General features: G+C 40.9%; 1 protein-coding gene across 2 annotated transcripts in view; it reads left to right on the forward strand.

Moving 5' to 3' along the window:
- The first annotated feature begins 17,652 nt into the window (after positions 1 to 17,652).
- nedd9 (neural precursor cell expressed, developmentally down-regulated 9) overlaps positions 17,653 to 26,255 on the forward strand; it is a 41,739-nt gene continuing 33,136 nt past the window's right edge. The window contains exon 1 of one of the 2 annotated variants that reach the window (XM_076879730.1): positions 17,653 to 17,718. Coding sequence is in view for 1 of the 2 variants with exons in the window: in XM_076879729.1 (XP_076735844.1) it covers positions 21,699 to 21,710 (12 nt within the window). In the remaining variant the exon portion in view is untranslated. Of the gene's footprint in view, positions 17,719 to 21,458; positions 21,711 to 26,255 lie in introns of those variants that run through there. The other variant, XM_076879729.1, reaches the window with a different exon arrangement.

Below are 26,255 nucleotides of genomic sequence, written 5' to 3' on the forward strand. Positions count from 1 at the left end.
GCAAAAATATAGCCATTGTTTAGCACAGTTGTGTCCTAAAAGCATCACTTGGGTTTGGATCAGACCATAAAAAAGAGGCTGTGGTTGGCAGCTTAAATTATATTCATAGCTGCGAAGAAAATCAGGTTGCTTCATAATGGGAACGTTGCATCCAAATGACAGGCAGATCCAGCCTCAGTGCGACAGTGATTTACAGTAAACGCCTCAGCGGGCTGAAAACAGGCAAAGGGAGGATGGCAGTGATATGTGAGAGAATGGCTCAGCAGGCTTGTTATTATAATAGGACATGGCCATTTGTGGCTACAGCTGCAGAACTGCAAAATATGAGAATAGGAAACTCTGCTGATAGACCTGCTATTGTTCGAGTGCACCGAGAAAACCAACAAAATAAACATGACATGGGCTTGTCCAAACAACAACGCTGAATTTATGAGACAAATGTGGCAAGGTGCAGTGCACTGGCAGCAAAAGACTTCACCAAATACTGAACAGATTTCATGCACAGACTTGTCAGAAAGGACAAGATAAAGATTTCAGGAGCCTTTTTTCATGAAAATTAAAAACCTTCATCATTGGATGGGGACAGCACCAGAGTCCACCATCAAATCCACCATCAGGCTGAGGCCTTTCTTTGTGAAGCTTGCATGTTCCCCCCATGTCTATGTACAGCCTCTAAGTATTGTGGTTACCCCCCAGAGTCCAAATGCAGTCAGTGGGGTTAGGTTCATTGGCGATTCTAAACTGGCCACAAGTGTGAATGTGAGTGTTAGCCCTACAACAAACTACTGACCTGTGGGCTTGTGTTTTACCCAGCATCAAACCGGGGATCTTTTGCACGCTTGCTGATATGCAAACTCCTACCCTCCAACTGAGGATCAAATATCCAAAGCTCAAAAGTGTATATTTTAGTATAAAAGTCAATATTAGCAAATTTCTCTGTAACCTGACTAAACTGTTTTTGTTGGGGTCTATTTTGGTGGATTGATGCATGTTTTGCGCTCTGGTGAGTATTTACAACAGCAGGAAGAAGCTTCCAGCTTAAACGTTTTCAGACAACAGTGGAAGTCTATTTTAGACTTTGTACACAGACAGTTTCATTTCTGTTTTGACTTCTGTTAGCAGCAATAAAAGCAAATATAATGTTTTATGACCTGTTTCACAGGAAACGTGTATATATTAGCTATAACAGAGTAAACAGTAGCGTTTTCGTCACGGTTATTTTAGACTGGAGGGATCTCTCCAAGTTCCTCTTTGCAACATGAGGGAGATTATTTTTCATGCTTCTTTTCAGGAAAAAAGAAGAAAAAAAAGATTTTATTCTTTTAAATTCGGAACATCTTTCAGTCCCCCAGAGGCTTCGTTAGCATACCCTGAAGATACTTTATCGCTCACCAGCAAACGTTGCTCACCTTTCTTAGAGCTTAACGTGGCCTCTTTGCAGTTTGCGTGTATATTCCAAGATGAAATGAGGTCTAGATAAAGTGGGTGACGCAGGATGCGGCTCCCTCCGGGGAGCCTCATGCAGGCAGGTTATATCAGGTCAGGATCGGAGCTGGATGCCCCGCAGCAGCCGTAAGAGCCGGTATCCCGGCCTGTTTTCATTCCGGCCGGCAGCTCAGGGAACGGCTCTGGTGGAATTGGTTTAGCCCCAGGTGATGGTGGAGGACAAGGAATCCATATTTTTCAGCTAAATGGGGAAATCTGCCCGGCTGTTCAGGGCAAACAGCCTCACTGTCGGTGGTGAAAACCAGACGTGTGTGGCTCAGAGACAAAAGGTTAGCTGCTTGTATTGTTTTCTTTTCTTTGTTTTTATCCACGAGATGGTTTTTTTTATACCCCTGGAAAAAATATATATAATTATGAGCTGTGGAACAAATGCCTCAAGTTTCAGGTTTAGTGTGTTTCTCGAGGACCCTAACACAGTCAAGCTCCAGTTGTTTCGTCCATGACTTGGAATATGAAATGATTTACAGCGAGGCCCATTTTTCACCCACATTAAAACCCAAACCTGCTCCCTCGAGCCAGAGGAACACAAATATAAACATCATTTAACGTTCCTGCGCCAACACGAACTCAATAGTAAAAACAAATGGTTGGTCAAGTCAGGCACATTCTTTCACAAATGGATTCTTCATCTGTTCTTAAGGCTTCTGTCTCGTCTTCAGCATCTGTTACTAAATTTATACATTTCTAAATCTAAGGTGGTAAGAATTTGTGGAAATGTTCCTGCCAGGCTGATGAGCATTACTTCTGTAAGTGCAGGGCTCAGAACATCTTACGGAAAAGAAATTAGAAAAAGAAAAGTAGCTGTGGTGGCTTATTATGACACTCATTCCTTATTTTGGTAATGATTAAAAATGCTCTTGCACAAAGAGGATCTAATAGCACACTATTGGAAACATACTGGGTGATTTATTTTGAAAACTATTTCTGACATGGACCTTCATCAGGCATTAAACTCAGTGTTTATTGAGTGCACTCAAGGCATGGCCGCTTAATTGCATCCATAAAATGCCACAAGAAATTGATCTCTACTGGAAATAGAAAACACCATCAGGAATGGAAGCGAGAACATAAATGCAAGCCAAACAAACGAGAACCGAGCCTCTGTTGTCCGATCGAAAGACAGAAACGCACAACCATCTCTCGGATTTACAAAGAATGGTGCAAAGAGCAAAACCATCCAGTGAGCAGCATTTCTCTTTGTTAAAAAAGGATGATGCCACAGGTCAGAGGTGAATGGCTAGACTGCTCAAATAAACACTCAGTACTACCAGGGTATGCAGAAGAACCTTTCTGAACAACGCATTGAAGCAGATGGGCTACAGCAACAGAAGACCGCACTGAGTGCCACTCTTACCAACAAAATTAGACGATGAAAATTGACGAGCAAAGTGTGACAAAGAGGAATGAGAAAAAAAGTAGTAACATTTGTAATAATGTATAATCCGGGTGATGCCTTTCACAGTACAGCAGGAGAAGTTGCTTTGCCTGGGTCCCAGTTAAGTGAAAATTAAGATGGTTCAGTTTCTGGACTCGTGCTTTCTGTGCAAGTTTCCAACTATTCCTTTAGTTCCACCTTCCTCACTCTCCAGAGAACACTTTGCATTTCCAAATTTGAGTTTTTCAGGAGTAGATGTTCTTTCATGTGCAGAGAAAACTTCCTTTATGTCTAAAAAGGCTCAAAGCTAAAAAGCAGTTCTCACAAAGGATCGATCACACGGGAAAAAAAACACCTGATCTTTTACCAGACCTGGAGTCAAAAGTACAGATTGTTCCACTGCTGGTTTCGCTGAAGAATTCAGTGCTTTAAAACTATTTTGCGGTGCAGCTACGTTGCCCAGCTCTTGCTACATCTATACATATTAAATGTGAAGGCTCGTGCATGACTCCTGTGTGTGTGGCTGGCTCATTCAGATCGACTCTGACTGCAGAAGGGGGCACAGCATTGAGATGAAACCACTCCGGATGGCCGAGAGCAGAAACTGGATCAGACTCACGACCACACGTCTGGCTGTGTTTGTGCACGAGTGTGTTTAAAGGAGAGAGAGAGAGACAGGAGCTATTTAAGCAGAGGGCTTTTAGGCAATGGAGACATGCTGGAGGTCCGACCCTGTGAATGTAAACCTCTGCTGTCCCGAAGACATGTTTTGTATCTGCGCAGCTGTTGATGTTGAGGTTTTTTCAGTGGAAAATCGGTTTGATCATAACAATCTCAGCCCTGCTGTAAACATCTATTTTGTGTGATAGCTAATGTGCTAGTGGCTTCTAAATTAATGTTTTCCAAGTTATTGCTAGCACAGAAAACATGAAACATTTTCCTTCAGCAGAGCTCAGATTTTACTATCTTAGATCTTTAGTCAGCTCTCTGAAAAAAGCAAGAAGACTCTTTTTTGAACAATTTGTGTCAAAGATAAACTTAAGCGATTTTTAGGTACTTTGTTTTATTTTAATTGGACAGCAGAATTCCCATTAAAGATGAGCGGTCTTCACTTCAAGTCACCAACCTCATTTTGGTTTTGTGTCTCTTTTTTTTCTAGCTGATGTACATTTGTGGTTAGATGTTTGCATCCACTCATCATGAGCATGAAAGTCATGGTAATTTGGGGCTTTTAATGATTTCTTTGAACTGTTCTTTTTCCGGGATGTAATTGATTGTACAGACTATTTAATGACTTTAAAAAACAAGAACTGGGTACAAAAGTTTGTATTTATTCTGGATTTTCTCTAATCAACACAGGCTCGAACGTACACATGCAGGTTCAAATATAATAACTTAAATATTTTTGGTGCTTAAGGTTCTACAATTAGATAGTTGGTGATCATGATTTACTGAAACTGGTAGTTTCTCTTTGCCGGTATGAAAAGGATTTATTTTTAGTCAGCACTCATTGGATTTATCAGTGGGAAAGTTCAAGAAACTCAATGAAGATGTAAGAAGGAGAGTCGTAGATCTATACAAGTTGGGAAGGTCTCTTTGAACCATTTCTTAACTGCAGATTAGAAGATCTTCAGCCAAAACAACTTTATATACAAGTTATTCAGATCGCAAAAAGTTTATTCTGTTCAACTGGGCGTAGTGTTTTCAGTGGGAGAAATGTTTCATCACTCATCCAAGTGACTTCTTCAGTCTCAGTTGACTGCAGGACGTGTCACCACTTAGCCTGGAAGAAGACTCAAACTGTCACCATCAGAAAACAGGAAATCAATTAGGATTTTATCCAGCAACTAGCAATCTTTGTAGTTCATCGTGGACTGAGAGGATGCTGACCAATGAAGGAACCTTTGCTCCAAAGTCAACACCTTCAAGTTTCACTCAAATTTGCGGCTGCACACATGGATATCCCAAATGCCTTCTGGAGAAATGTTTTATGGTGAGACGAGACAAAGATTGAGCTTTTTAGGCACAATGACAAGCGTTATATTTGGAGGATTAAAGATGTAGTTTTCAAGTGGACAATGGGATAGTACATTTTTAAGATGGGTCAATAAAGGAATTACAGCAATGTGCACATTAATAGACGGGACAACATTCAAATCCTTCGAGAATCTACAGAGACAATTTGGACTGGATAAATCAGATTTATTTAGGTATTTTCAATTAAGACATTTTTACAATACAGAAATTAGGAAGAAGTTCTTGAGAGAAGGAAGCCATGTAATAGAAATAATAATAGGTGCATATAAAAATCCTCCATCAAGAATTTTATCGAAATTATATAATGGCCTGCAAAATTTGAATAGGAATGAAACATTATATATCAAACAAAAGTGGGAATCTGAATTACATCTTGAGTTGTCAGAGGATGACTGGCGATCCGTATGTCTCACACAGCATAATTCCACCAGCTCTAGACGATGGAGAGAATATGGCTGGAAAAATGTGATTAGGTTCTTTATTACTCCTTATATCAAACGCAAGCAGCTGAAAACACCCCAACAATGCTGGAGATTATGTGGAGACTGGGACGCCAATCATTCTCATGTGTTTTGGAAGTGTAAAAATATCAAACCTTACTGGGAAAGCATTGCGGTAACAATGAAGAAAGTGCTGGGGTATGACGTGCTGTGTGAGGCACGAGTAATGTATTTTGGAATATGGGAAAATGTAAGAAAGGAGGACCATTATTTGTTTAAAATTATGTTGTTGTCAAGCAAAAAGGTAATAACAAAAAACTGGCTGAAAAGTGACCCTTTAAAATTGGAAGAATGGACTGATGTAATCGAGGACATATATATAATGGAGAAAATGACCTACACTTTGAGACTGAAATCTGACAAACACCGAAAACAGTGGACAAAATGGATAGCCTATAAGACTCACTCAGCCCCATAAGGCAGGGACCTCTCCTCGTTGGGTTTTTTTTTTTTCCCCTCTTCCACAGATTAGGTGTCCCTTTTTTTTTAGTTTGTTTCTTTTGTGTTCTTTGTTCATATTTTTGTTTGCATGTACTATAAAATTGGAAAAAGTACAAAATAAAAAGTTTAAAAAAAAAGAATTAAAGATGTAGTTTTCAAACGTAAGAGCACAGCACCAACTGTTAAGCATGGTGGTGGCATTATACTTCGGGACTGTTTTGCTGCCAGTTGTACTGAACAATGAAGGACTACCTCCAAATTCTTCAACTTCATGTTAAATCAACAGCTGCATGTTTGAAACTCGGACACAACTGGGCGTTCCAGGGGGACAATGATCCCAAACACATATCAAAGCTGGTTTTGGAATGGATATTAAGCTTCTGGAATAGCCTTTCCCAAAGCCCTGACCTCAACTCTACTGAAAACATATGGGTTACATTTAAAAGCTAGGTCTTCATCAAGAAACCAACCAATTTAAATGAACTCTACTGATTTTACCAAGAACAGTGGTCAAGTATCTGGCAAAATCATCAGCGCATGAATACTTTTGACCCTGTGTGTATTAGTAGAAAGTCCAAAATAAATTCAGACATGCAAACCAAAATTGGGTTGACCTGAGCACCAGTTTAGGTCATTTCATCAATTAAGCAGCAACCATGGTAGGAAAAGGCTACATAGAAATGATCCATCCATCTATTTTCTTGACTGTGTATGAAGTCCAGGGTTCAGTTTGGGCAGTTTTTAGAATTCAGAGCCTATCCCAGATGCCATAAGAGAGGGCAGGGTAGACAATGGTCACATTTACACATAGAACCAATTTACAATCACCAGTTAGCCAAACTCCACACATGGAAACGCTCAAGAGTCAAAAGCAGGGCTTTTTTGCTGTAACATAACAGTGCTTTAATACGGTAGTAACCCCCAAAGTAGACTTGGTGCAACTCTCCACCCAGAATGAAGAGGCTGATTCTGTCCTGGCAGAGGGAGGTACTTTTGTGGAAGTGTGAGTCAGAAGATGACTTCTGGTGTTGGAAGGCTGGCAATTCACCATGATCTTGGATTACCACGGAGACCTGACTCACTGGATTTACATATAATATCCCAGCAATTTTTGCAGTAATTACAATTATTAGGAACATACTGGGAAGCAAATGTGAAGTCATAGTAGTTAAAATGATTTGTTTATCTGCTTTTCAGCTATTGTGGTCACACAAAAGGTAGTTTATAAATGTCATTATAAATTATGACATAACTGATGTGCCGGCAAACCAACTAATGTGAGTAAAACCACACTTTACCTGAACAGATTTGACTTATCATTACACTGAGCAAACCTATGATGGCTCAACAAAAAAACAATTGACCAATGAAGGGTTTAGTCACTGGGATTAAGAAAAGGGTTTGTCATCTTCAAGTATAGCTACCCCCCAGGGATAAGCAGAAGAGGATGAAAGCGTCACTAACGAGATCAGATGTTAAAAACTTCAATGATGAGTGATAAACCGATCTTTAAGAAGAGATTCTGAAAATGATACTAACATTTGTCTGCATTTTATTAGGAGAGAAGTAAAATAAATGTGTCTTTCTGAAAGGAAACTGTTAGCATAGTTTGGTGTTTAATGTTCTTAACGGGGTGCTAAGGATGCTAATTTCCAGCCTTTAAACTGCTAGTAACTGTAGGACAATGATAACAATCTAAAGCACCATATCTGTGTTAAAATGTACATCAGTAAAGGATGTAAGATTGGGAAACTCCATCCAGAAAGTGGTACAATACTATGAATGAACCATTGTTCTGCCTCTGTCCCTCATACATGAGGGTTTTGTTTTCAGGTAACTTTCTGTTTCCAGTGTTTTTGTTTCCAGGTGTTGGCACACATGGCTGACAACACAGCACTCCTACACATCAGGCTGACGAAATGTGTTTGTTTCCCTTTCATGTCTGAAGAAACGCTACACGGTTAATCCCTGTGATGTCCCTCATTTCACCGCGTCTCATCTGCACCCACAGCCAACACCAAACCCGGATACAAGCCAAATGCTAGCTTTACTTTTCAGCCACAGATCCTGGGCAGAGCTCCGTGTCCTGACAAGAGCAACCAGAAAGCAATCAGAGCAGTCAGACCCCGTTCTCCAGAGCCACAATTAGATTTGTAGCATTTTCGCTCCAGACTTTGTGTTGAGCAATCTTCCAGCCCAGACTACACCCTGCTATGAGTTCATTAAGAAACTACCCACACTACACCCATTCATCTCAGTCAGCGGGGTATGCAGGAAACCAGAACCCCATTTCCAAGCCATACCAGAGGCACACAAAGACCCCAGCACGGATGGCTTACATTGTATCACTGACTTTCCTTCCTGCTTATTCACATATTTGCTCAAGCCCCTTGGAATGATTGTGCTTTGTCTCAATACTGTTTTTGTAAGGTTTTGTTAAGAAAACATTAGCGTGCAGGTATGACCACGGGGGAGAAAAGCTGCATTGAACATTAGTCTTGGCTAAATAATGCAGGAAGGGGGGAAAAAAAAAAAAGGTTGGCGTGTACAGTGCAGTCAGAAGAAGCTTAAAGTAGGGCACTTGGCAGAAAGCAGTTTATCTCTCAACAAAATGGTGAGTAAAAGGCCAGAGGAGGAGTCAAAGGTCAGGAATCACTCATAAAATCATAGTCATTTATGTTTTTATGCATATTTGTGGCTGCACTCTGGAGTATGTTAAAAGCTCCAGGCGCTGGCAGTCTTCCCCCTCCACCAACATGCTGAAGGGGGGGTCGGGGGTTTGGTGGCAGCGTTGCCTCGTTTAGATCCTTCAATTCCCAGAATTCCCACCCGCATCGCCCCTGCCCGCAGAGCACAAAAGGATGGATGGATCCTCTCCATAAATAACCAGCAGAGCAAAGCCAAAACCACTATGTTTTTCCCTCCATGCTTTGTTTCAAAGCCTCGAACTGAAAGTAGCCTCGGTCTCAATGTGCTGGATCCATCACACAGGCAGATAAATCTTTGGCACACATTTGAATAAAGGAGGAGCAGAAGTAAGGAATTTTAAAAATAGAGGAAGATAAAACCAAGAGACTGAACAGACTTGTCTGCACATGAGATTAAATACACAAGATAATGTCAGATTGTTGAGATGTTTGCTCTGTATGAATAAGAATTGATTTAAAGCTTAATTTAGTGCTGAAAGGATTACCCAGACCGTCAATCAGGACTAATCCACTCAATATGTTTGATAATAAATTCACAGTTTTGGCTCTAGTTATCAAAGATTTGAAACATTTGTCTGAGTTACCTGTATATGAGTTAAACTGAGTATTTTGAGGTTTTACGGTCTCGAAATAATAACACTTACATCGCTTTGTGATCTAAAACATTCAAAAATCAGTATTTAGTGAATATATACAGATAAAATAGTAATGAAGAATGAAGAGTGGTGAAGAGAGAGCTGAGTGTAAAAGCGAAGCTCTCAATTTACTGGTCGATCTATGGCCATGAGCTGTGGGTAGTGACCGAAAGAACGAGATCGCAGATACAAGCGGTGGAAATGAGCTTCCTCCGAAGGGTGGCTGGTCTCTCCCTTAGAGATGGGGTGAGAAGTTCGGCCATCCGGGAGGGCCTCTGCTCCTCCACATCGAAAGAAGCCAGCTGAGGTGGTTCGGGCATCTGACAAGGATGCCTCCTGGGTGAGGTGTTCCGGGCATGTCCCACCGGGAGGAGGCCCCGGGGCAGACCCAGGACACGCTGGAGAGATTATATCTCTTGGCTGGCCTGGAACGCCTTGGTGTTTCCCCGGATAAGCTAGAGGAGGTGGCTGGGGAGAGGGAGGTCTGGGCTTCTCTGCTTAGGCTGCTGCCCCAGCGACCCGGCCCCAGATAAAGCGGAAGAAGATGGATGGATGGATGGATAATTATTTTCTATTTGAGTGATATTTTTATTTCTTTATTGAGCCTTTGGAACAAATGGAGGGTGGGGCTATGTTTCTCACATTTATTTTCCTCTATCTTATCTTTTCTTTGGCATTATACTTGGTTTTTCTGCTTGTATTTTGTTGACTTATCAGGCACTCTAATAATTAAGAATGCTCTGGCTACATACCTACATATCTGTTGCAACAAAGACATTTCCTAACTTTGAGATATATAAAGCATATTTTTCTAGTTTCTTATTTTGATTAACATATAACAAAAACATGCTTACATGCTTTAATTCAGAGTACTAATGATTTTCTAATGATTAATATTATGCAAAAAATGGTCATTTTAGCTGCATACAGTGGTGTTTCATAGCACAATGTGAAATCGCCACAAAACGTCATCTGTGTTTGTGTCACATTTCTTCACGTCACTCAGCACAAGTTTAGATGTAATGTCTAGACTCTGGTGAACATAAAAATATAGCATCGTGTGTTTGTGTAGTTCACATCATGAAAGGGTTTATTTTCACTGAGTCTGCAATTTTTTCCTAAACCAACCCAAGTTGTTTTTAGTGCCTAAACCTGCCCAAGTAACATATCAAACATAATAATGTAATGAACATAATAATTTCACAAAAACTGGTTTCTAGATACACTAATAAATAGATTTGATGTTGTCACTATTTCACAAGCTGCTGTGATGACTGCAAAGCCTTATTAATGTTTTAAAAACAAATATCTCCTAAACGCCTTGTACTGATTTTATGCTGCTTTTCTTTCCTCGAACATCAAACCCAGCATCAGCAGGCTGAATTACAGTATTGATTAAAGAGAAATACAAAGCCTAGTTTCATCACACAAAGACCGATGAGCTCAAAAACACACAAACACTTTCATCATCTCAATCTCAGCTCAGAGTCTCATTTCACCCCCACACTGCTTCTGCTTTTAAGGCAGCCCGGGATTAGTGATTAAAGCTGTGTGTGCTCACACATCCACCATACAGTAAACACACATACAGGGCCACACACACCTCTACACCACTCTGCAATCAGACAGAGAGCACGGGAGGTCAATACACTCAGTCTGTCTCCTTGCCAACTAGAAGCCTTATCATACCTCCAACCAAGCAGGAAGGCATCTTGCAGCTCACGAGTGACAGTTAACACATTATCAGGCTTAATCTTCAAATCCCAGCCCAGACTTTAAATCCAAGACCAGGACACTCACACCTTTTCACTCTGACAAACCCCCCACAGTGCCTTATATTAACTCAGGTGCATCCATCAACACCAAACATGAAGCCTGTTCATTTTCGAATGGGATGTCATTATGTTTGGTCATGTTTTATTCATGCTAACACCTGGAGGAGCTAGAGGTGCTCTATCTTTAAAATTAATTAAAAAGTGTTCATTGATTAGTTTTAGTGTCTACCATTTATCCATTAAGCCATTAAGCTATTGGATTCATCTTCTCATTTATCACAATAGGCACTCAATTATCTAACCTCTTTTAGCTAACAAAAGTAGCCTTAGCTGCTCTTTTTAATAGTGTGTCCAGTTTCAGTATCAAGATTTGATCAGTGCTTGCAACTATATTTTGACTGTTCATCACATGCTTGTGAAAAATGTAATTTCGACAGTTTCTTTCACAGTACTTTCAGCTCGTACTTTAGCTAGCTAGAGTGCTAGCTAACTATGCTGCTTGCTAGCAGATCACTATTTTTAGCTGAGATTTCCACCAGTAATTTCACTGTTATAATTAAAGTATGATTTGCAGGGGTAAAAGAGGAATATGTAGACCAGAAAAGGTCTACATATTTTTCCCTCCACTAAATAATTTTTATTGCCAGTGAGGATAAAAATGTATCCCTACAGGTATGTATCGTGGCTGCTAACCGCTGCATCCTGCAGTTAGAAAGCCTTGATATAAAGGGGTCTCTGGAGAAATGTTTCACATTACACAGACAGTTTGTTGGCTTTGTAAAGGACAGGTCATCCACAGAGAAGCACTCCTAATCTGACTGTCTTTTCCTGGATCGTTCACAGTGAGAACGTACGGTCCAGAATGCTCTAAAACAGCGGTCCCCAACCTTTTTTGCGCCACGGACCGGTTTATGCCCGACAATATTTTCACGGACCGGCCTTTAAGGTGTCGTGGATAAATACAACAAAATAAAACTAGTACCGGTACCGAAAAAAAGAAGATTTATTCATAACACACGTGAAAAGACCCAGGAAAACCGAGTTAACGATAAAAACGATAACAAAATAACGCTGAAAACCGATAAAAATCCTGAAAACCATACATTTCACACCTGAGCCTCAACTCTCACGGCCCGGTACCAAACGACTCACGGACCGGTACCGGTCCGAGGCCCGGGGGTTGGGGACCGCTGCTCTAAAACACACTAATTTTCACATATTTATTGATTCATAACCTCTTCTTTTTCTTCTCGTAATGAATTTCATTATTTTTATTTAACCACATTGAAAAAGCAGTTGGTTCGTCTATCCATTACAATTCGCTCACACTTAAATTCTTGTATGTCACAGTGTCACTGTACGAATAATGAATAAGATTATTGCCTCCATAATGTTTTACTTTCAATTTTCCATCTTTTTATACTTATTTTCAGATTTAAGGTAATAAAGAAAATACAAGCTTGTCACGTCAGACTGTGGTTGGTGTTCATTCTGAGAGCTTTGAGCCATTGCAATCACCTTTGTTTTGTTATGTATTCACTCCCTGCTTGGTTAGCTGCAGGAAAAGGTATTGGACTAGGTTAAACTACACCCTTCCACAATGAAAAATGCAAGTTAATGGTACCTAGGGCATTTAAATATCACACCAAGGGGCCTGAAATATGCGTCCAGTTGACAGTTGTCTCTTACTACTTGTGCGACCACTACATTGGGCCCCGGGCACCAAAGTTCCACTTTTGGATATTTCTAACATAACAGTTGCTTTGACAAAACAGCAGTATACCCTTTAGACACCATGAGAATAAACAGGCTCAACTGTGCAGTCTTTCTGAATAAAAGTACTGGTGTACACTTTCAAAGACCAACAAAAGCCTGTATTGTGATACAGAAGGGGTAGCGGTGGCAACAAATTTCCACCCAAGATACCAGTCTTTTGGACTGTTCGCTTTCATGCTCTGTTTAGCTAGACTTAGGCACCAAAACTACTTGGTTTGGTTTAGGAAAAAAATGATGGCCACGGTGAAAATACACCCTTTCACAACGACAACCACATGTGAGAACGCTTTGTTTTCTTGTTTAGTCGGGTGACGTGCACTTTTTCACATGACTTTGCCTGCATAGACTGGAATCTTTCTATTTTTCACACACTTCTAGACCTCTATAGGTCCACGACGGCACCTGGCATATCTGTGCGAATGACAATAACTGACAGTTAGACAAAAAGAGGTTGATATTGGAGGTGAATGCTCACATAAGGGACATTGTTCACAAGCTGAGGATCAGACTGTCTAACAACTTGTGTGCCTGCTGTAGATTGAGTGGCATACACTACATTGTCCAGACTTATTGCTCACTGGAGAGAATGATTGGAAGCAAGGCCTGAACCCAAGTCAATATCAAGCGTCTGACCTCGTCGTCCTCATATTTAGAGAGCAAAATGGGAAATTTTCAGCTCTTATTTCCACGGATAAACCTCTGCTGTGTGCAGGGATGTCTGTATGTCGCCTGAATTTTAAAACCGTTCCTGACACTGAAGCATTATCACACAGTAGCTGGTGACAGAATGATGAACAGTTGGCTCTGCAGCAGAATACAAGACCAATCCAGAGGCAAATTACTCACAAGGGAAGGTGTGCCCAGGCAATGTACAATGAATGAACAAGTGAGAGGGGTAAAAACAGAGTGAACATTGAACTTGGGGTATTAAAAGATGGCCTTGGCAACCAGTTAAGCGTAATTCACTTTCACAGTGAGCATTTACGTGTGCAGCCCAATCTCAGGCTACTGCAGACTTTTATGGCCTTGTTTTTCATCGACTACAGATCGGTTATATCACTGCCAAGCTGAAGGCCAAATAAAGCAAAGTATTTAGCCGCGTACAAGGAGCTATTCAGGTCATTGAAATACAACTGTGACAATCAGAAGTAAATGAGACCCTTCATGTTATTGAGGTTGGTCGAGCTGGAGCCTTGGAGCAGCTGCTAAAGGCTACAGACCTTTAATGCTGGTACTGTTACTTCTGATCTCAGTTTGATTCAACTAATGATGCAGAAGGAAATTAATCTACTGTAATGCTTGAGCTGTGTGGCGGAATACATTAAGCACAGCACAGAGTTTATATGAGCTTTTACGACTGACTACCTTGGAAAAGTGGTCAGACTAATGCCATGTAGGGATCACTGTGTCAGTTCTACCAGTATCCAGTTTAAGTGGGAAAATGGCTCCATGTGTGTTTTTTGTTTAGAAAATAAGTTCTTTCAAAAATAGAGTCAGACATGAAGATTCCATTCCCTCCATTTTTATTCTAGTCTGTAGAATAGCTTTGCATATCTTTGATGGTCCAAATACACATACAGATAGATAGATAGATTAGTTTTTCTTTATTTTTACTGCTTTCAGCATTGTAGATACATACTGAAGACATCATAGATATGAAGCAGGATATATGGAATTATGCAGCAAAGAAAAAATTATAAATTATATTTTGGTTTCCTGAAAGTAGCGACCTTTCACTTTGTTGACAGCGTTGCAAACACTTGGCCTTCTCTCAATGAGCTTCATGATGTGGTCACCTTAAATGGTTTTCACTTCACAGATGTGCCTTTGCGGGGTGGAATATTTTTTGCCTTCTTAATGGGGTTGGGACCATCAGTTGTGTTGTAGGAAGTACTGTACACAGCTGACAGCCCTAATTGACAACTGTTAGAGTTCATATTATGACAAGAATCAATCAGCAAAGTAAAGAGAGACCTCTGTCTTTAACAAATAAAGCTCAGTCAGTCCGAAAAATTGTTACAACTTTGAGTGTGTACAAGTACAGTCGCAAAAACCATCAAGCGCAACGATGAAACTGGCTCAGATGATGACGACCAAAGGAAGATCGAGTGTCACCTCTGCTGTTTTTTGATTGGCTGCGCCTCACAAACAGGTGCTCCACTTATTTCATTTGGCACAGATTTGTACACTATACTTGATACCTCACACATCACATACTGTCACACACATCCCAAACATACTAAACCACAGATAATGTTTAGAAGAGCTCCGAGATAGGTGAGAAAAATCATATGTCTTCATGGTAACTCCTGAAAATATGTTACTGTTACTTCCACTTTCAACTGTCTGCTGCACACCTCTTCATACTTTTCACTGTTAGTGACGAATGTTTGTGGGTTTCTCAGTGTAACTGTATTTAAACAAGTGAAACCTTACTTCATCTTTGGTGTGAACGCACCATGATAACGCATACCTCTGCTTTACATTGCACCATATTTTATCAATTTCTTTTTTAAAGCTGACAGCCAGAAGCTTGCTTCGCTGTCACTTGAAGTCGCCCGATGTAATTTACGTTCTATGATTGAAAGATCCCTGCTAATCGCTTTCAGTGTGCATGTAGCTTAATAGCTACTGGTCCGAGTTTGTTTCTGTTGTGTTACATCTATTGTTAATGCACTGTGATGTCTATTCTTCCACTTTAAGGTTGTCTTACATTAAATCTAAGAGAAATGCTATTTCACCTTTACTGTATATAGAAAGACTGACAATGAACACATGTCTTGAAGGTTGAATGATCTTCAGTATGAAAGCCAGGTCAGTTTGAGAGAGACGCTAATGTTTGAGGTCAATGCTAAAACTCAAGGATGTCCAAAACAAACTAATGGGCTTGAAATGTGATCCTGGCCTACAGTCCAAGGCTCAAGGACTCCACAGTCAGAATTACCGAGCTGGTTAAAGACAAGAAACAGTTGGTTACTTAAGGAAAGAAGCAGTTAATTGTGGGTTACTCTTGTATTTCCTAAAGACAGAATTTCCAACCACCTTGATAGGCTTTGTGTTAGTGGGGAGAGAATTTCCACACGAAGTCCTGGGAATACAACTTTCAGTCTTTTCCTTTCCAAGGAGTTGTTGCATCCATCAGGCTGGCCTCAGGGTTCCTCCAACACTCTGGATTAGAGTGGCATCTCGAATCCCTGTGCTGGTTTTATTTCATGCAGGTTGCTGCTTTGTCTTGTCTGTCTGCAGGTAATACCTGCTTGACCCCACAGGACATAAAGTCTCTTTTATAAAGCTTTTAGTAGAGCTGCAGTGTCACCTCTATTGCTGAGAACCCTGTTTGATTTAAGAGAATGACTCTTTAAAGCGCATGTATTCAGAGTTTAAAAGACAAACGACAGAAAAGGATCAGCTAAGTAAGCGCACTCATATTTTTTCAGTAGTCTTCTTGTCTTGTGTGTTTTGTGCATTCCTTTGCTGCTCCTCGGACACGAGGCTGCCATAGGTCACAGGGACTGGGTGGAGGTGGTGTTGGTGGTGGGGACTCGCCTGTCTGAGCAACAAGGGTTGGTGGAGCATCTATAAATCTGCCTCAGCTAGTTTACGAGAGTTTGAGGGACGTTTTTTCACGGGGAGCAGTGAGGGGGCTATCTCAACCTGGCCTACACAGAAGAGCTTTTGTCAGGAACCACCAACACCTCCACCTCCTGCTCCCGTCCATCCACCCAAGCAGCAGTGAGCATAGCCCCCCACCCCCACCCCTCATGATCTCTACTTCTGGCTGCTCTGCACTCTGATGAAACCTGGGGCCGTATCTGCAGGGGTGCTTATGTAACCAAAACATCACAGACACCTGGCGGAGATGAAAGGCGTCCGGCTCGTTTTTCACTCGCACTATTACTGGCTATTTCCGTGCTGAAATGTGCCGTAATAACACTCTGAGACCTCTGCAACTCCAGAGACGGGAGGCCCTTTCAGCTCTTGTAATACAGTAGGTGAGAGGCCACAAATACTGCAGCCATGGTGGCGGTTGTCATGGCGACTTGAGCCCTTGATGCCAGTGCAAATCTTCCCCTGGCTTCTCTGCTTAGATCCAAAAGCAGGATCCTGGGCTGCAACCAACGCTGAAGAGGATCATTTTTTTTCTCTTATTCACTCATTCCTGCCAATGAGCTGATGATGCATGTCGGGGTAGAGTAAAAGCCAGCTGAAATGGCACGCTCAGTCGAGACTGAAGACTAATGGACTCATTCAGTTCAGCCAAATGTTGTGCAAAGAGGATAAACAACCTTTTTGGCTTTTTTCTCTCTCTCTCTTTCAGGCTGCTTTCTTCCCGGCGCTGATATAAACAGATGGGAAAATGAGTTTTGTTTATCATAGGAAACAGGTGCTTGCATGCACATAATCACATGCCATACACAGAAGAATAGCCCCCCCGTGCCCACTTGTGGCTCGGAGAATGGGCTCCAGCTGGGCATGGTGTATGTTTCACAAACGAGTGTTTTGAGCGCCCTTACAGGAGCCATTCATCTGAGGATATGACTGTTCACGGGGGACAATGAGAGCCGATAGGGTCCCTGTGATTGTGATAAATGAGCTGACACAAATTAAAGCATGAGATACAGGCTAATTACAGGAGATTTCAGCCCCTTTAAAGTAATAGCACACAGGCCCACAGAAGGCAGCCCACTGCAACAGACAGACCTCCACGAGCCCTGCTGTCATAGCGAGGGGGCTTTTTTCCTGTGTGGTGTGTGTGTTTGCGTGTGTGTGGTGTGTGAGGTCATGAGATGCACATTTTGAGCGCATGCGAGCATAGGTGTGAGAAAAGAGAGGAAGGCTTTCCTGCTTGTTTGTCAGCTTGTCAGATATCATACTGGGTGTTTTTTCTCACCTCCGTTACATTGGAGCTCACATTAAAGAAGTGACATCGCAACTTTCACCCACTTCGTCTTTCCTTCGTTTGGGGTAAGCACAAAAGTTAACCTTAAAATAATGTAAATTGACCTTTTTTCTGGCCTGTGAGGACAATAAATTGCATTTTGGTGAGTTTTAAAATATATTTTTATGGTATCTGAGTATTCTGAGTTGCGATAGTTTTATAGGGAGCCAATTTCATGCATACAGAGACTTTTTCAGACTTTAGCAATGTTTTACTTTTCATATAAACCTTTCGTGACTTACAGAAACATATATGGTAAGAGCTGCTGGATCATACTGCTGTATGCACTGATCAGTTTATTTAATTCTTCCATTAAGGTGCTTTATTGTGTTTACAGTCAAAAATAATCAGTCATTGTTTTCAAACTGTACGAAACTCTTTTTGAGATCATTCAGTCATGACTGAATCTGAAAACTGTCTCCTGTCTGTCACTGCATAGCTAAATCATTCCTACATACGTTTGCACTTGAGAACAGCCGTGGCAAAAGCTATTCTTTTTTCTGTTTATCTATTTAACAGAAAGATGAAAGTGTTAAGAAGCAGTTTTATTAGGTGTTGCCATTCTGAATTTACAGTAACATCAAAGCACAGGGGAAAATGTTGCATAGTCGCAGTTTCCTGACACCCTTCTGTTGTCACCATTTCTAAGAATAACAACCAGCACATTTTCTTCTTGCTGAACTTACAAACGTGTATCAGCGGGATTGTGCCACATGTTAACTACAATAGAGAAAATGTTTTTAAGCTGGATGTATCTCCAATTTTTTAAATTGACTTACATTTATAGAGTGCAGGCAGGGTGGGGCAGGTGGAGACGAGTGTCAATGGTGATTTGTGTCAGAAAGATGGCCGCAAAAGTGATAGAGAAGATGTCTATGATGTCTAGAAGTGGCAGAGTTGAAGATGTTGAAATTCTTATTGAGAGTGACCAGGATGGACAGGATTAGAAATGAGTACACAGTACACGGTTACAGCTCAGGCAGATGATCCACCGTGCTGATAACTGCTTGACAAGTTCAGGGTTGTGGAATAGCTAGTCTATCCCAGCTGTCACAGAGCAATAGGCTCTAGCTTTCCCATGACAAATTAAGAGTGAGTCATAGGTTTGACACAGAAACGTAGACAGCCATTCACACCTACACCCCATTTAGAATCACTAGTAACCAAAGCACCCACAGCAGGGCCCCAAACAATCTGCAGATTCAAAACCAGAACCTTCCTCTTGTGGGATAGCACAAGCCACCCTTTTCTTCTTTCGTTCTTCAAACTTTAAGGGTTAGCTAAGCGGATATAGTGGTCATCAAATCCATCCAAATTACATGGTTGATTAAAATAATCAAATTACAGCATTTACATTTATGTTAGACTACTTTTAATTAACTGCTTTAGCCTACTTACAATGAAAATGAAAAAAAATCTTGTTCATGACCTTTGTAGTATATTAACACTATTGGAAGTAAAAATAACTTGAACTCCAATTTTGTAAACACAACTTTTCTTTTTTTTTTTTTAATAAAGCTCTGACTTGTATTATGAGTCCGTGGTCTGGGAGAGAGTCTGTAACTCTCTGTCTGCAAAATACAGTATATAATGACCAGTGTTGGGCAATTAATTATATAGTTACTTCTTCAAAAAAGTAACTGAGTTATGCAAACAAAGTTTTTTGCAGCCGTTTACCTAAAAATGCAGCCAAGGCATTTTTTAAATAAACATTTAAAACTATTTACAGAACAATCAGCTGTTCTGCATCAAATCTGATGCCACACAAATTATTTGTGCCACTCCAAAAAAATCATTTCTGTCCACTATGAAATAAAGGAGAACAACAGCCTCATACCTGCAGGCAGTGTTGGTCAAGTTACTTGAAAAAAGTAATAAGTAACTAATTACTGATTACTTCCCGCCAAAAGTAATCCCATTACTTTACTGGTTACTTATTTTCAAAAGTAATTAATTACTTAGTTACTTTTTAAAAACACGATTTACAACTGAATAGGTGATAAAGCAATAGATCTTTCAGCCCAATTCTACTTTTTCTGCATAATCCATCATACAAAATGTAATCAAATGGAAAAGTCTCTTTTTAAAACTTGTTTTATTAGTTTTAATCTTTTAACTTTATGCATCAAGCAAATATTAAATTATATGCAACATTCTCTGACTGGAAGAAATTTGTTTAATATTTAAACCTATTTTCTGCACATTCCAGCACATAAAATAAAATATTTTTTTGGTGTTTACACTCAGTCTTTCAAATAGATGCAAGTAAAACACAGCAGAAAATAAATAAAGTCAAAGACTAGCGGTCCTGTTGCTCTATTTTCACCTGTAAAGTAGGGTAGGCGGAGGTTTACCCTGGTGCAGGTGTGCTGCAGCGGTCAGTGGAAGAATCTGCCAGATTCTCTGTGAATTTCCCATTACGTTGTAGCGCACTCGGTGCTTGCTTGGAAGTTTAGGGGTTTTTTTTTCGCTCTCCCCACTCCATATATTATCCATTGTTGATCTGCACACAGCTGTTGTCACAAACTTCGCACTCGCTTAGGTCACTGTCATGAGACATTCTCGCAAAAAACTCACGGTTTTAGTAACGCAGTAACGCAGCGTTCCTACGGGAATGTAACGGTAATCTGATTACCATTTTTGCAATAGTAATCCCTTACTTTACTCGTTACTTGACAAAAGTAATCGGAGATGGGCAGTAATGCGTTACTTGTAATGAACTTGATTTAGTTCTTTTGTCTCCTGCTCAAGCTGTGGTTTGCAGTACGATGTTGAATTTAACACTAAAAAGAGTGTAATAATGAGTGCCTCATGTAAAGACGACTGGTAGCAAACTATTTACTGATTCTGTTTGGGAGGTAAAGTTTTAAATGTAGTGACTTTAAGTTAGTTATTTAACTCATGTCATCAGAAATGATGGCCAATGTTGTAAACTTTATGCACAAACAAATATGCTAGTCTGTAATTTCTACAGGTGCACAGATTATGTTAAAATAACTCTTTTTTTAGAGACTGTTGTACTGTACTTTATGCACTTACAGTACACCATAACAAAGCGTCAGGTAGCATATAATTACTTAGGCTTCCTTGATGGGACAAGTGCAAGACAAATGTTGGTGACTGGTAATGTTTCATATGTAAATGTATGTGTTCATTAATGGATTCAGAAAAGCTGGTCACAGTGATTTTAGCTGTACCGTCTTTTAGTGATACGAGAAACTTAAATATAGATGTTATACATTATATATGATATCATAGATATTTCTCGTTCGTCTGGACAATTGTCTGTTCACACTGTAACTTATAACGATTGCATTTTTGTGGTGTCTTTTATTAACTTTTATTAAAAAAAATAAAGATCACTTTATATCAGTTGTAAATGTGCAGAATAAATGGAGAAAAATAAAAAAATAAAGCCTTTTTAATGATATTTTGTTTTACGCCTGGCATTAAGTTATGCTACAATTAACATTTCTATACCCTGAAAAACCGACAGAAAGTTGAGAGAATAATTTTTTTCTTCATATTCTACTGTTTATTATTATTTTTATACAATATCTTTAGATTTTTAGAATTCTTGTTTTAATTCAATTTTTTAATTTATTTTTTTGGCAATTTAATTTTTAAAATATTTTCTTTCTACTCTATTTTTTTCCTTTATTTTATTTTGATACGACGATGACGTCGCAGATTTCTAGCCGACCGTAAGCGGGCGTGGTTAGAGGGTTTTAGTTGGGCCAATCAGGAGCGCCTAATGTTAATGAGCTGCAGGAGTTGGTGTGGTGAGCGGTTCTCCGGAGTAGAGGAGTAGAAAGCGGCGGACTGGAGTCAGCTAGATCATTGCGTGTTTCTCTGCATATGAATCTCTGGATGGCTGGTTAACCGCACAGGAAGAAGAAGAAGAAAAACTCTTAATAGTGCCTCCGGTTATTCCGACGTGCCGCTGTGTGTCGCGGTAAAGCGGATATTTCTCACTTTAACTGGAGTCAGAAAGAGAAGCGGCAAGATGAAATACAAAGTAAGTGAAGCGCCGCGGGCTGGATTTGATGCTACATCTCAGTTTTTTGTGTTATTAAGGCTGGATATTTGTTGTGTTGTTTAACCTGGATAATGACAACAAATCTTGATGCTGTCGGAGATTTCTTTTTGAGTCGACGTGAATGTGAAATGTTAACGCTTCTGTATTCGTGGCGGTAATCACAACTTATTTCAGTGAATACATCCGGGTTGCTTTTTTCTTATGAACTGGTTAAAAAAAGAAGGGGAAACTGCACTAATGACTTGCTGAAACGTGCCTTTTTTGTTTCTGCTTGATGTGTGTGTGTGTGTGTGTGTGTGTGTGTGTGTGTGTGTGTGTGTGTGTGTGTGTGTGTGTGTATAAATGTGCTGCACAAGTCAGTATGCGTCACTTTAAATCTGCAGGTTACGTTTTCCATCACAGGGGCGTAAAGGGAATTAAAATGAAAACAACTTTGAGGCCCCCTCCTTGGACTCACCACAACATTAGATTAGACAATGTCAGAAAATTGTATTTTTTTGAAGTCTACAACCTGAAGATATCAGGTTATGACAAAGAAATTTGTGACAAATACACATTATAGGAGGTGTAATTAGCAAATACTTAGAGATATTGTTTAAAATGTTTTAAAAAAGGAGTATTGGGTTATGAAAGCGGTTGTAAAAAAAAAAATAGATTAAAAAAATATATCTTTAGAGAAGATTCATGGTAGTGGATGTGGAGTGACATTACATTGTTGTTTGGCTTGGCTCCTTGGAGATCAAAATGCTCAGCTAACTGCAGGTCATTTCCACAACAGCTGAAAGCCCCCCCCCCCCCCCCCAGAGATATTTAGTTTAGTGCTATAAATCTGTGATTATTATCCTGTTTTTGATGCTGTGGATATTTTATGGTAGTGGGTTTTCTTTTGTGAGTAAAGCTCGCTGTAATGTGGTTTAGGATGCTATAAAATCAGACCAGCTCTCAAACAGACAGAAAAGACTGTTGTTAATGCTGTCAAATGCAGTTACTGGGATTAAAAGGGAAAGTCACCTCTGCATCATCAGCTACAACCACAGGTCTTTACATCAGGGTGTAGACAATTGGAGGCTTCGACAGTGATGGATGGAACAGCTGGATGTCACTTCATCAGGAGGAAGCTTTGAATTTACTCTGGATGTGATTGCATTTTAGCACTTTTCCTTTGCTTCATGTTCTTGGGTCTGAGGTCTTCCTTGCCCCGTTAAAGGGGCAATAGTCTTTTGTGAGGGTTTTGGGGGTTTTGAGGGCACTTGATTCAGTTTTCACTGGCTGTTTTCTGATGTGTGAAGTAGCTGTTTGCCTCAGTGTTGGCTGGGATTCTCTCTGCTATGAGGTTTGGCTTTTTTTCTTCAGTCTTCTGGTCACTCTTCAGCAGATTTGTGACTGGAGGGCGTGCTTGCTGCATATGTGCGTCATGCTCACAGACTCATTGTCCTGTCAAGTACACAGTTCACAGAGCCAAGGGTGATAGTTTAGGTGTGAGGCCAGAGGAGGATTTGAAAGTGGGGAAATAACTTCGAGCATGTCTCCACGGTCACTGTATTCACCCTGAACAATGAGACTGATCAGTGCATGCTCATAAATATGATAAACACCACCGTTTCAGGCCATTATCAGCCTGTAGGGAGGATATCTGTGCAGTATACACACTCCGCTCTCTGACGTCTGACTCCTTTGTTTGTCACATTCAGAAGATAGCCAGAGCACAGAGATCATGTAGACAGCGCTCTTTGTTTACAATAAACATATCCACGTTATGCAAGGCTGTGGCAGAGGAAAGGAGGGTGGGAAATCAGCCCAAGGCTCCGGTTAGGTGACACATTTCACGTCACTACTGCGATTATCTAGTTTCAGCCGGTCACAGCTCTACTGCATCACATCCCGACAGCCACTCGATATTTACAGCTATATTAAGAGCGTCCCTGTCCTCGCAGAGTGGTAGTGTTTCAACACATGCTTAACAAGCGAGGCCGACCCCTCCCCCTCATGTGGTTCACGTGACCTGAGGTGAGGCGCCGCGATCTGATCAGACGCCTCTAGAGATAGTTTCCAACAGGTGTTCAGGTGTGAAACGGGGTGCCTTTTTCCATAGGTCACCAAATGTGTGTAATGCCCATGATGATCCTCACAGAGGCGGAGCTCTTCCAGGGAAATGGAGGACAAAGAAAGATGAGACATAAATTAGTATGAAGGGGACCTATTTTGCTTTTTCCTTATTTTCTGTCTTGTCACTGTTACAGAGGCGGATGGTTATATTTTTAGTTTCACTTAATGAGGTCTGTGTTTAGTGAGTAATCCCTGTGAGCCAAAAGTTCGGGCTCTAAACGCTCAGATTCAGACAGTTTTTTTCTACCTTTGGGTCTGAGTGATGTCATAGAGTGGAGATATTCCTCTTACAGCCATCACAGTCACACAGCTATGGTTCTTAGTTCATAAAGCCCCACCCACCTACAGTTTGAGCCCTCTGTTCGTGAATGGCAGCCAGTCAGAACAAAGTTGGCCTCAAGGGGGAGGAGCTAAAACGGCTCGTTTCAGACTGAGCAAAGCTGTTCTGTAGAGTTCAAGAACAAAATATGGAGATAGAGAGGATTATGAGAGATTCAATTTGCTTATTGGCTTGGAGATACTTCACATACCATAGTATAACGACTGGAAACAGGAGGAAACTGCCAGCCAGGCTCTGTCCAGTGCTAACAAACGGCAACAGTAATGCTAAAGCTCCATAATTAACCTGCTGCTTTTGTGATAACAGGTAAAAACGATCAACTCCTTTAATTCTTTTGAGTTAAAGCTCTCGATATGATGCCTTAAATGAAGGATGTCCCTGCTGGAAGTTGGACTTGGACGTGGAGAATGTACTTGCCCAGAACTGTCCTTTTAAAGGGTCGTGACACAGTTTTAAACACCCAGGTCTCATTCCTTTGTAGCTGATGTAACCGTTGTAGAAATAGCTCCACAACCAGAGTGAAGAGTGATTAGATGAAGCCAAACTCTGGCCCAAAATGTGCTTTTCAAAGTGTTTGTATTTTTTTTAATGGGTTCAGGTTCTAGGCAGTCAGCCAGCACTGAAGGGAACTGGAGGAGAGAGCATAGCAGACATTGTTCTAAGAGTGAGGAGGAGGATCTGTGGTGCTGAAGGGGCCTGCAGAAAATGAAAAGGAGAGGAAGTTGCGGGAATAACGAGAGGGCAAACAGAGTTGGCTGTATAGTGGGGGTCGAGCCGTTGGGGTGGGGTTGATGGGAGTCGAGGAGGTCGAGGAGCGCCCCGTGAGAATGAGTGCATTCCAGGCGATCGTGCATGGGAAGGTTGTTCAGAGGATGCACATGATTGTTTCAAGGTGGCCCTTCACATTGATAATGAGCCTTACAGCAGGGGTTCTTTTCTTTTCTCAGCTTGTTTGCTTACGCAGGGGGTGGCATTGTGTAGTCCTTCCAGAAAGAGACATTTGTATTCTTCTGAAAGAAATTCCTTGAGAGGAACCCAGTGCCCTTTTCAAGAGAACTCTGCAAGTTATATGCACTTAAGCATTATTTCACATTGCTTTTTCCCATCTTAACTTCAAAGCATTTATTATTCTGTGCCTGCTCAGATGTCTGAACAGTGACATGTAGCTTTTGTAGCCCATGTGTGTCAGCGATTTCCTGTCCCTTTCCCCAACTTTGCTCCTGTGTAAGATTTTCAGATAGTGCAAAGAGCTACTCCCCCAATGTCAATGAATAGCGACCCCCCAACCTCCCCTCTCTGCGCCCTCGCACCGTGAGCCAGCCATTAACATTTGAAAACAGCCAGCGGGGAGACAGACTACAATGTGGACTCGTTTTAGAAACAGACTCGCCAACAATGCAAAGAACCATTTCCACGGTTGAGCTCCTCCTTCCTTCCCTCAAGGAATGCCAGCTATTTCACAGGGTCATCCTTCAAGATCTAGTGGGCTCCCGTCAAGTCGGTTCGACTGCACGGAGAGTCTGTTTAATAGCTGAGCTGACCTGTGTGCGCTCTGGATATGTGTAGGGTAGAAGCAAAGGTCCTCTAGCAGGCCGACAGCATCGTAGTTTTAAAGCATGTGAGATTGCATTAGTCTTCTTTGTCATGTGGCGAAGCTGAGCAGTGTGTAGACAGTCGTTTGGGGAAAAAGCAATTATAAGAAGCTGCTGTATACAGGTAAAAAAAAAAATACTAAACATTGCTAAAGGTTTTAAATAAAGAGGTCAAAGTGTATATAAATTACATGAATTCAGAGTACTCTAAACAACCCATTTGAGGCTTTTATTCGCTGTCCCCCCCCCCTCTGTATGATGGAGGATGATATGTCCAGTACAGCCATCTAAGGTAAATTTAACTGTTTGTGAGTGCAGAAGCCCCACTCGAGGGGCAGCCAATCAGAACTTTGCTATAACTTAGTTCACCCAATGTCTGTTCTAGACAGTGGGTGAACTAAGGGGCTACCCCATGGTGGAGTCTAAGATCATTATTATTTTTTTATGCATGAATCATGTTGTTGAAATAAACCTAGTAAGTCCTCT

The sequence above is a fragment of the Maylandia zebra genome, linkage group LG22, assembly GCF_041146795.1.
Source record: "Maylandia zebra isolate NMK-2024a linkage group LG22, Mzebra_GT3a, whole genome shotgun sequence".
NCBI classification, from domain to species: domain Eukaryota; kingdom Metazoa; phylum Chordata; class Actinopteri; order Cichliformes; family Cichlidae; genus Maylandia; species Maylandia zebra.